Source organism: Malus domestica, chromosome 07, assembly GCF_042453785.1.
Source record: "Malus domestica chromosome 07, GDT2T_hap1".
NCBI lineage: Eukaryota > Viridiplantae > Streptophyta > Magnoliopsida > Rosales > Rosaceae > Malus > Malus domestica.
In genome coordinates this window covers 3672448-3683247 of record NC_091667.1, presented here as the reverse complement: position 1 = coordinate 3683247, position 10800 = coordinate 3672448, and the positions used below count along the sequence as shown (strand labels likewise).

Sequence of the window (10800 nt, the reverse complement as noted above, 5' to 3'; positions counted from 1 at the left end):
GGGCCAAAGAGTCTAGGAGAACATGAATCTAAAACTTAATGTGTGTTGATAATACATGTATATTCAGTACTGGAGTCACAAAAGAAATGAAAAGTTCCAATTCAAAATTTTGGACAAAGAGGTACATTCATGTGGTGAACACAAGTATTATTGTGTTTGTTCACAGTGAAAAAAAAAGAATCAATCAATCAATCAATTTGAATATCTGTTTAAGAATATAACTTTTGTTGTATATCATTCCTTTCTATCGTCACTTTTATGCTCAAATTTGAAACTTTCACATCTTTTAGACTATTATTAGATTTTATAAACATTGGAAAAATCAGTAAAAAGAAATAAACGGATATAAGTAAAATGCGAATTGTCAAGTAGTTAGCTTTTTATATTGCTAGCTGAAGTGCAAGTGGCCATTTACCACAGTGGTGAAAAAGTGTAGTGCTCTTGCATGATGGCGTAGGTTCGAACCCCGTTAGTGTCTAATCTAACATTTAAATTACGAATGCTATCGTTTTACTCACAAAAAAAAAAAAAAAATTGCTAACTGAAGATATATTACTAAGTAGTAATAGTAGTAAGCTAACAGGATATTGGAAAAAATAAATAAATAAATAAAAACCCCAACATTGATGGTCAGCATTAAGAAATGAGATATCCATGCTTAAGTTGATCACGATGAGTGGAGGTTTCTATAGAGAGATATGGCTTTTAAAAATTTAAAGTTGGATTGATCGGAGGGTGTTGATTCGTTGAGACAAATAAGCACGTCAAGTAACCGATGTTTGCTTGTGCCATGCAATTGGTCGACCGTATTGCTTTACTAGCAAATGGGGCTAGTTCCATTCCATGTCATTAAAGACCTGGGGGTACCCCAGTTGAGTTGGTGTTCCTAGCGAATAGAAGCTTGACACGTAATTATCCAAGTTTTAAATTAAGAAAATGTCATACTAGCTTTTTTTTTTTTTTTTTTTTTTTTGGTAACAAAATTTCTAATTTACCCCAAACCCTAACAGAAATTGAGAATAATCACCCTCAACACCACCCACCTAGCGCCGCCAAGAACTCAGCCAAGACAATCACCCCCTCAATCGAAGCTGATAATTTTCACTAGAGAATGTCGAAATTGATATTTTCACTGGAGACTGATCGACGACACTCCGACCTTCAAATTAGATTTTGCCGACCTCTTATTGAAGCGCGAGGGTGGTCGCAGGAAATTTCTAGGATCTTTCTCTGGCGTAAGGGAGGAGTTGAGTGAAAAATTGGAAGAGAAGGAGACAGAAAGAGAAAGGAAGAGGGGGAGAGAGAGAGATAGTGACCGCAAGGGGAGGCGAAGATGGGTGGGGGTGGGGTGAAGGTTGGAGACTAGGGACGACGACCTGGGTTCAACGGCGTTGTTTAACTTTTTATGTTTTTTTTATATAATTACTAGCATATGAGCACACACAAAGTGTGTGAAATTTTTTTATTTTTGTTTTCAAAATAGAAGGAGAGAGGAAGAGAGTGATAGAGAATGTGGAAGTGGGAAGTTTTTTTTTAATTTTTTTTAATTAGAGATATGTAAGGATTACATGTAGGTGAGGTTTTGAAAAAAAAAACAGCAAAATTTGGATGTGTGAAATTACATTTATGCCCATATTTCTTATTCATGTTTTGTTTTAATTAGAGGGTTAAATTGGTAATTTCGTAGAATTTTGGTTGACAATGAGTGTTTTATTAATTAGTAAAGAGTTTCTGAAAAAAAAGTTTTGTTAGGGACCAACTAGGAAGATAATAATTTAAGTGCCAACGTGTGCAATACAAAAAGAAGATAGCTAGGTGTTGGGTGTCCATTGGTGGGGAACACCAGCTGTCTTGAGTACCTGGTACCCATAAAAATTTCTTGTCATTAAAAGCTTACGACCCCCACCACTTTGATTACTTTGATTGCCTTATCAAGAGACGACACGTGTTTTTCACTACTTCTAGCTCTGAAAGACCAAAATTATACGCCGAGAGTTTTTCAATATACTCAGAACAACGTTAATGGTATTAATACTATTCTACTCAACTCGTAAAATATTGTTTTGTTTTTGGATAACCCTTTGTTTTTTTTTTCTTTTATCAATGTATTCTAAAGGTGGGAAATTTACTATCTTCAGCCCATATTCTAACATGTTAAACAATACCTCAAGTAATAAGTATTTTCAATATACGTAAAAGTTCTCGTATACCATTTGTATTATAATTATGCAACGGGATAATGCTACTAGACCACATATATATTTGTATCACATTATTAATATTTTCGTTTAAGAAAAATATATTCTTATGATCTATAGTAGAACAAGGAATCTAGCTCACCAAGTATAGGTTTACTTTAAAATTTTCCATTTGGTGAAGTCGAGTCGGAGAAATACAGAATGATAGATGATAGAGTGATACCACTAGAGGGATACTGCACTTTTGTTTAGATTAAGGTGACGACATCATATGCATGTGTCAATATCTACAACCACATACTTTTTAAACCAAATTCTTGGGGGAAAGGCATCTTACACATTAGAAATAACATGACATTTAGGGATGGGAACGGTCCCATTCGGCCCATTTCCATCCTCAAAATGGAATCGGAATCAGAAATTTTCAATGGTTCGGTTCGGTGTGGTTCTACTTAAGTTTATTACTAAAATCTTACGGTTCAGTTCATGCCGGTTTACAATTCTAACCAAAATTATATATATGTTTTTTTTAATTTTCTACTTCTAATACCAAACATATATTTCAACCACAAATTCAAGTAAATTAGATTTTGCACTACTAGATCTACAAGATTTGTGATCAAAAGATAGAAAATGTGCATATTAATATAAATCAAAAGATAGAATGGCTCATATCAAGACCAAAGTGTAGATCTTAAACTAAAACTAAAATGTACATAATGCATGATATACTGGAAAATAATGGGGAAAAATAATGTAGGGGGAAATGACACACCCCGACCTGGAATGTCCACTAGGACTTTGAATCTAGTTGTGTTGGCCAACACCTGGAAAGTGACGAAGCCATAAAGTGTGATAATGCGTAAACTATGAATAAATTTAAACCTAAAAATGCCTATATACACGAGTGCGAAGTGAGTGGGTATGGACCTATTTCACACGTGATACAGAACATAAGTAAAGTACAGTGAGGTAAGATAATTATTATACCATCATAAGGGGCCTGAACTGGGAGTGCCACAAGTCCTTGTTGATATGGAACTTTACTACTAGGACCTGGAGGGGTGCAAAATAGAAAGTGTGAGTGGGCAAAACAAAGATTTTCAAAATCATTTCAATTATCAAAGGTAGTAACCCCTCGCCGTAAAACCTGTATAGTTTCCAGAAATTCATACTGTGTAGAAGTATGAAATCAAATGTATACTAACAGTAAATCCAGAAGTATACTACTACCCAGCATCTCATTAGCAATATAAATAATCATGTACTTAATAACCCATACTAGCACACAAGTCAAAGTCACAAATGGTGACCTGTACGACTCACCCATATCTCATCAATCAATGCTAGCACATAAGTCGGAGTCACTTATAGTGACCTGTACGACTCACCCATATCTCATTAATCAATGCTAGCACATAAGTTCATCAATCAATGTTAGCACATAAGTCGGAGTCACCTATAGTGACCTGTATGACTTATCCATATCTCTTCAATCAATGCTAGCACATAAGTCGGAGTCACATATAATGACCTGTACGACTTATCCATATCTCATCAATCAATGCTAGCACATAAGTCGGAGTCACCTATAGTGACCTGTACAACTCATCCATGAAAAGTAATATGTCAGCCGGATCCACCTCTTGTGGCCTGTACGGCTGAACCCATATCTCATCACATATCCCTGCACACGAGTCAGAACCACCTCTAGTGGTTTGTACGACAGGATAGGATGTAAAGAAGTACGTTCAAGTGCTACGATCACGTGAAGACTATGCGAATAATCATGGGTCACCTACGAGTCGGAACCACCTATAGTGGTCTGTACGACATGACTGTGCACATACCTTAGATCTAAGGTGAGCGTAAGGTGCGGGAGGTGAATATCACATGAATTACTGTGCACTAGCCATGGCTGGGAGCACTAACACCAAGGTACAGGTTTATGAGCTCTAATTGCATCTATTATAACATGTACGACTCATGGGCAACCTGTACGACAGTATCGGGGTTGCCTAAAACATACATGTAGTCATGCCATAACTCCATCATTTCAACTAATACCATAAATTCACCTAAACTTACATGGGTGTTCTGTGTTCACCTTTGCACTTCAAAGTGTTCACAATAACTATGAGCAAGTAATATACATACAGATATACCATGATGAAATCTAATACTCAACCATGTCATAGCATTTTCAATTATATATATATATATATATATATATATATATAATATGGCATAAAATTCATAAGTTGTAACGCCCTACTCCCGAACTATTTATTTTTGGAAATAATTATTGGTGATAAGCCCAACTAGACACTAGTTTAATTAACTAACACTACGTACGCTTCCTTACTTCAATTTCTTGATTCTTTACACATTGATTTATGACCAACATTTAACCACCAAAACATAAGGTTAAATCTCACATTTTCCACCAATGTCCCTCACATTGCACAATTTCCCAAACAAGGCTATTGTCTAAATTATTTAGTCTCATTTATTGTATGGCTGCATCTAACGTCTTGTTAGACTGCCTACGTACCCTAAACAGGGATCAAGCAATTCGTAGTTCGCATTAATACTTCAAAGCATTCACAGTAATTATGTGCAATAATCAATTTATAACCGTTTGTGGAATTATCAATCATATATATATATATATATATATATATATATATATATATATATATACACACACATACGATAGAAAGGAAAAGACCCACTTACCTGAGGTCTACGCTGTGACTCCTTAGCACGAATATCGAGACGTCACGAACCATCGTCGCCTAGAACAATTATCAAATCACGTCTCAAAGTTCTTACCAATAGAATACATCATTTATATAAAACCCATCCCTACATAATTCAATCCGAAAGATCTGCATCACGGATTTCTGATCCGTTACTTCCAAAGATCCACATTATGTTCCTAGAACAATGTCCAAATGTTTCATTATGATCCAACGGTCCAATCTTCGCCAATTGCCAAAATCAAGTGGCTGTCAACATTTTATTTTATGAACTTACAATCGGATTCCCGATCCGTAAGTTTCTATGGTTCTCAAATATTATGTACTATAATGTATTAAATTTTGGTGACGATCCAATGGTCAGATCATCGATTCATACAATGACCTATTAACGTATCGTAGAAAATTTAGGTTCCAACCATCAACCTATGTCATACAATTACCAAGACTGAACTCAAAGCATCTAATTTAGCCTAAAAATGACATCGACAAACCCCTGGCCACGCGCCGCCGTGGGTGGCGGTCGGCCGTCTCGACTCGCCAGAAAAGCCCCAATTTTGCAGAAATGAAGATCTCAATGAGTAGAGTAACTTTGATTGTGACCAAGGCCAATTTGGCCAGGAAAAGCCCCAATTTTGCTAAAACCCATAGGAATCCTAAAATAGATGCACTTAAATTCACCGTCACTGGCGCTCCGCTGGCCCTATAGCTAACTGGGCTTTGTTCCAGGGCTCAAGACAGGTCTAAGGGTGGTGGAGATCGATGGGATTCGTTTCAGAAATGGTGGATCACTGCCACAAGACTCACAGCTACCGTCGATGTTCACCATGAAATCAGGACGATTTGCATTGTTTCGTGAGAGTACCATGAAGAAGAAGAGTCGTGTTGATGGTTGCAGGGTATGGGGTGTCCTAATTCACCGGAGGAATGGTGCAAAATCATCGGAAAATCACACAGGGAGGCCGGGTTTTAAAACGGGTCGCGCGGGTCGAAGGGGAACCCGGCCAGTTCCTCTCTTTCTCTACTTCCTACTTTCCCCTCCTTCCCCTCTCTGATTTATCCCTCACTTCTCTCTTCTTTCTGATTGGCCAGCAACCTTCTCCTCCGATTGGGCATCAGCCCCCTTCCTTCTCTTCCATTTCTCTTTCTCCCTGAATCCTTTTTTTTTCTTCTTTCATTACTCTCAAATAACCTTATATAATACTATAGTTTGAATGCAAAGATATAAAGAAAGATATAAAATAGTAATATACCCACCTTGGATCGCTATAGAAATATTCCGTACGTCTCACTAAACGTTGGTCCACGAAAGTCAATACCCTCGCCTCTAAGGTCATTTTCGTAAAATCACACTTTTAAAATTTGTAAAAACATAGAATTAGGGACGGGTCGTCACAAAAAAAGTGATAAAACAACAAAGGAGGGGGAGAGAAGTGAAGAAAAATATTCGGCTTTATGCACATGGTTTTCTTGGAAAAATGTCGTATTTATATAAAAATAATAATAAAACAATAACTTATATTAAAAGTGGTTCGATCCGGTTCCTTTGGTTCTTAATATTTCCAAACCGGAACCGGAATCGTTTGAAACGGTTCGGTTCGGTTTTTGTTCCGGTTTTGACTTTTTTGATCAACGTGGTTTTTTACAGTTTTTTTTGTCACAGTTTGATTCGGTTTTCCGGTTTGGCAGTTTTTATGCCCACCCCTAATGACATTCTAACACAAGCAATCGGCCAACTTAATTTGTGGTCAGATTTTCATACGACAAGCATGCTTAACTAAGAGTATGAAATTCAGTTGCTAGACCTTCAATAATTAAATAAAATAAAATAAAAACAAGAAGCCAGGATTGTATATACGAAGAAAATGTCTTTTTTCAGTATTAAATTCTTGAGAAATACAAAATCTCTGTCTCTAAGTTAAGCGATGTGCGTGTAACTCTAACACAACGAAATTAATAGAAAAGTTTATATACCTGTAGGTTTTGTATTCAGAACATGGGGTGGAACACCACATGTCATTATACAATTAGAGGAAAGTTTTTTTTTTTCCAAGTATCCCTAATTCTAGAATGACATGTAGTGTTCGCCTCATATTCCAAGCACATTGAAAAATCTCTCAAAAATTGGAAGCATGATATCTGATATGCATGTACCTATATATATATAAATCAATATTTTTTTTATGTATGTGCAGAACATAATATAATTACTAAAAGAATGTAATGAAACTACACACATTTTCCATTACTACTATAGGAGGGATTTTTTATACAAAAGAAAATACTAAAGCGATATGATTCTTATATAGGAATCTTTGCCAAAATTTTGGAATATAATGTAGAGAGAGACGGAGAGTATTAAACTAAAAGAGATACTTTAAAGAAAGAAAAGAAAAGAAGATGTAAACGCAAGGTTGATTTCTTTCCGACAATATTGTATAGTGGATGGTAAATTGTGAAAGTTAGGCAGCAAGTTGAGAGTGACGATGAATGGCACTGTATTTATCAATATGCACAGTTCCCTCCCACCTGATATAAATAGGTGGCCACTCCCTTACTCCTCTCTAGGGAGAAACACATAACCTCTTTGAGTAGTGGTTTGTTTCCTCTCTGGCCTTGTATTTTTCTCAGCAACATCAGTTATAAACTTATAGTTCTAATTAGCAAAGTCCTTTAGTTTATTTTTTTCTTCAAAAATGGAGAAGGCTGGCTTCGGCAGCTTCCTTGAGAGCTCGAAACCCTACTTTGCAATGATCTCTCTACAATTCGGCTACGCCGGAATGAACATCATCACCAAAGTTTCTCTCAACAGAGGAATGAGTCACTATGTGCTTGTGGTTTATCGCCATGCCATTGCTACTGCTATTATAGCCCCATTTGCCTTCTTTTTTGAGAGGAAGAAGCAACCAAAAATGACATTCTCAATGTTCATGCAAATATTTATCCTCGGCCTTCTTGGGTTAGTTACTATATGCTAAATTAGTCATTCAAATATGTTATCTTGTCAGACACTTTGATTAGTATTATTCCACAATTGTAACGACATTTTTAACCATGCACCTCTCATTATGTAGTCCGGTGATTGACCAGAACTTCTACTATGCCGGGTTGAAGTTTACGTCTCCAACGTTCTCTTGTGCCATGAGCAACATGCTTCCGGCTATGACTTTTGTCCTGGCCGTCATATGCCGGTAAGGGCGCAATAGCTAGCAAATACGTATACAATAATCCCATATTAATTTATAATTTAGTTGTTAATGATCATGATTAATATATTATGTTTATTAATTAATTTGATTTGTTGGAATGAAAATTAGGATGGAAGTGCTAGACATCAAGAAAGTAAGGTGCCAAGCAAAGGTAATCGGAACAGTATTGACAGTGGCGGGGGCCATGCTGATGACCTTGTACAGGGGGCCAATTGTAGAGATGTTGTGGTCTAAGTATATTCACCCACGAAAATCATATGTCACAGATACCACTGGGACTGGTGACAAACACTGGTTTTTGGGATCCATTATGCTAACCATTGCTACTCTTGCCTGGGCTTCTTTATTTGTGTTACAAGTAAGAGTTATACAACAAACAAAATTCTGCGTTTTCAATCGTTTTTTAGTTTGAAAGCGAATTAAAATTTTAACATTTTGTTTAATTTGTTTGTTGAATATTTACAGAACAACGCGTTGAAGACCTACAAGAACCATCAGCTGTCTCTCACATCAATGATATGCGGCATAGGAACTCTGCAGGCTATTGCTGTTACGTTTGTGATGGAACGCAAACCCTCCGTCTGGAGAATAGGTTTTGACATGAACCTCTTAGCTGCTGCCTATGCTGTATGTTATAACTCTCTTTCTCTCCCTCTCTCTCTCTCTCTCTCTCTCTCTCTCTCTCTCTCTCTCTCATGAATAATGACACTAACTTTGTTTTTTCATTTTCATTTGTTAAAGGGAATTGTCACATCAAGCATTTCGTACTATGTGCAAGGGCTAGTGATGAAGATGAGAGGTCCCGTATTTGCAACTGCTTTTAGCCCTTTGATGATGATCATTGTGGCAATCATGGGATCCTTCATCCTTGCAGAAAAAATATTTCTTGGAAGGTAATTAATTTTTCTCTTCCCTTCAACCTGCATGCATGCAAAATAAAAGTGTAAATACATACACACACCCAGACATTTTTATACGAGTGATGTTGTTTAGAACATATTTATTGATCACATTACTAATTACTTATCTAATGTTGATAAAAGTAGCTTGTAACTATAATATGTTTATTCAATATTCGTTTTACATTTCTCATCCCCTCTTGGCTGATTTGTTCAATTCACTTGTGCGTGCAGCGTACTCGGAGCTGTATTGATCGTGTTCGGGCTTTATGCAGTCCTGTGGGGAAAACACAAAGAAGTATTGGAGAAGGAGGAGATCCCGGAAGTAATAAAGGGTTCTCAAGTAAACGGTGTGTCCATGTTCACCGTTAACGGAGATGTTGGAGCTAATACCAAGCTCTCCTCGGTTGCTATTTCAATGCCCATCACAGAACCCCCAATGAAAACCAACCCAATGCCAAATGCCTAGTCAAATCATGGAATTAGAGATCATCATGCATGCGTGGCAATGGGATTTTTGTCTTTTCAGCACCTCATTTCTTAAGAGTTCTAGTATTTAAAGTTTATGGGGTTTTGCTGTGCTAGCTTATCATGAATGGAATCTAATATTGTATTGATTTTGAGCTAATGGAATTAAGAGAATCGCATTGCCTCTTCTTTTGCCTCTTCTTTTGCAATTCTCCATTGGTCTCTCTCTCTCTCTCTCTCTACTTTTTCAATTTGGAATGTTTGTATATTTTGACACGTGGACAGTTGCTGACGTCTGATTCAGATTCCACTAAGGGATACTGCATGCATGCGGGGTAAACACTTTGATATGTTGGGGCTTGTAGCCTTGTTGGCCCCCTATAAGGTAGTGGACTTGCATCTCCCCACTGTCATTTAGCCTTTCCCTCTTGTGTTCTCCAATCATTCTTAGCCCTTGAAATATATCTCCACGGTCACGATGTTTGCCTCCTCATACTCGTTTATAGCTCAAAACATCGTCGTCTATAATTAAAAAAAAAAAGGAAAAGAAATTAAGGAGTCTTAGTATTTGCATATCGGCTTGTTTATCCCAGAATCTTATTTGATTTGTTGGCATCCGATGCCTCCATTCTCTCTTTGATATTTCTAGTTCAGAATATGTATATATACGACACTAGCTACCAAATGATTCCTTCGTCAATCATATAGCAACTCTATACGCTATGGTATTACTAGGCTCATTCAGAACTTTTGTTTAGTACTTTGTATGCTTATGTATCCTATAAACAAATTAAAATTAATTTTGGTTCATTTCATTTAATATTTTATTATATAGATCATAAGCCCTTATAATTTTAATTATCTTTTACTATTATATGCCACACACAAAGTGTGTGTGAAATGTTTTATTTTTGTTTTTAAAATTGAAGGAGAGAGGAAGCGAGTGAGACAGAACGTGAGAGTGGGAAGAGATGAAGAGAGGTCTATTTTTTTTAATTTTTTAAAATTAGAGATGTTAAAATCACTTGTTTGTGATGCTTAAACAAAAAATAGCAAAATTTTGTTTTGTGAAATTACGTTACTGTCCTTATCTTTTATGTTGCGATAGAAGACTAGATAGATTTTTCACCCTCTTTCGGTTGACAAAGAGAATTCTATTAATATGTAGTTTAGAAGACTTTTCACCTTCTTCGGTTGACAAAGAGGGTTCTATTAATATATAGTTTAGATAATGGGTTCTTGCGCAATTGCAAAGGTTAATACT

General features: G+C 36.5%; 1 protein-coding gene across 1 annotated transcript; it reads left to right on the top strand.

The window, feature by feature from the left end:
- The first annotated feature begins 7512 nt into the window (after positions 1-7512).
- On the top strand, positions 7513-9731 carry LOC103438581 (WAT1-related protein At5g07050). Its single transcript, XM_008377111.4, has 6 exons — positions 7513-7919; positions 8035-8151; positions 8278-8527; positions 8635-8796; positions 8911-9062; positions 9303-9731. The coding sequence occupies exons 1-6, from the start codon at positions 7657-7659 to the stop codon at positions 9535-9537; spliced, it is 1179 nt and encodes a 392-aa protein (XP_008375333.2). The 5' UTR covers positions 7513-7656; the 3' UTR covers positions 9538-9731.
- Positions 9732-10800: the final 1069 nt, after the last annotated feature.